Genomic DNA, 1,145 nt, shown 5'->3' on the forward strand with positions numbered 1-1,145 from the left:
CACGTGTCCCCACCTGTCACACCTGTCTCATCTGTCCCACGTGTCCCCACCTGTCACACCTGTCCCTCACCTGTCCCCCCCGTGTCCCCAGGCTGCTCCGTTGTCCCCTACGGCTCCTCTGTCAACGGCTTCGACGTCCACGGCTGCGACCTGGACCTGCACCTGGAGCTGGGGGACCCCCAGAGCCCAGAGACCCCAAACGGGGACCCCCAAATCCTGGAGACCCCAAATGGGGACCCCCAGAGCCTGAGACCCTCAAATGGGGACCCCCAAATCCCAGAGACCCCAAATGGGGACCCCCAGAGCCTGAGACCCCCAAATGGGGACCCCCAAACCCTGAGAACACCAAATGGGGACCCTCAGAGCCCAGAGACCCCAAATGGGGACCCCCAAACCCTGAGACCCCCAAACGGGGCCCCCCAGAGCCCGGGGACACTGCTGGGGGATGGGGACCCCCCTTCCCATGGGTCCCTTTTGGGGGACAAGGACCCCCCCCTCAAGGGGTCATTTTTGGGGTCCGACAGGTCCCATCTGGGGTCCGAGGGGTCGCTTTTGGGGTCTCCCTTGGGGGACAGAGACCCCTCCCTCGAAGGGTCCCTTATGGGGTCCGAGGGGTCCCTTTCGGGGGACAAAGGTTCCCTTTGGGGGTCTGAGGGGTCCCTTTTGGGGTCCCTTTCGGGTGACCGAGACCCCTCCCTCGAAGGGTCCCTTATAGGGTCCGAGGGGTCCCTTTTGGGGTGCGGGGGGTCCCTTTTGGGGTCCCCTTCGAGTGACCGAGACCCCCTTTTGCCTTCCGAGCCCGCCTCTCCCGCGGGGTCCCCGTGCGGCTCTGAGGGGGGGTCCCTGTCGGGGGCTGAGTCCTCCGAGGCCGAGGGGTCCCTGTCGGGGTCCGAGGGGTCCCTTTTGGGGTGCGGGGGGTCCCTTTTGGGGCGGGGGGCCCCCCCGGAGCAGGTGCTGGCGCTGGTGGGGGCGGTGCTGCGGCGCTGCGTGCCGGGGGTCCGGGGGGTCCGCGCCGTGCCCGGGGCTCGGCGCCCCGTGGTCAAATTCAGCCACAAACAGTCCGGGCTGGCCGGGGACGTGTGCCTGGACAACCGGTACGGACTGGGGGGCACTGGGAGGGACTGGGGAGGACTGGGAGGGACTGG

At 68.4% G+C, this 1,145-nt stretch overlaps 1 protein-coding gene across 1 annotated transcript in view; it reads left to right on the forward strand.

Moving 5' to 3' along the window:
- Window positions 1-91: 91 nt before the first annotated feature.
- LOC121354220 (speckle targeted PIP5K1A-regulated poly(A) polymerase-like) overlaps window positions 92-1,145 on the forward strand; it is a gene marked incomplete at both ends in the record, with an annotated part of 2,775 nt that continues 1,721 nt past the window's right edge. The window contains one exon of the mRNA XM_041468658.1: window positions 92-1,094. Coding sequence (XP_041324592.1) covers window positions 92-1,094 — 1,003 coding nt within the window. The remainder of the gene's footprint in view (window positions 1,095-1,145) is intronic.

The sequence above is a fragment of the Pyrgilauda ruficollis genome, unplaced genomic scaffold (assembly GCF_017590135.1).
Source record: "Pyrgilauda ruficollis isolate IOZ18807 unplaced genomic scaffold, ASM1759013v1 scaffold2231, whole genome shotgun sequence".
Lineage (NCBI taxonomy): Eukaryota > Metazoa > Chordata > Aves > Passeriformes > Passeridae > Pyrgilauda > Pyrgilauda ruficollis.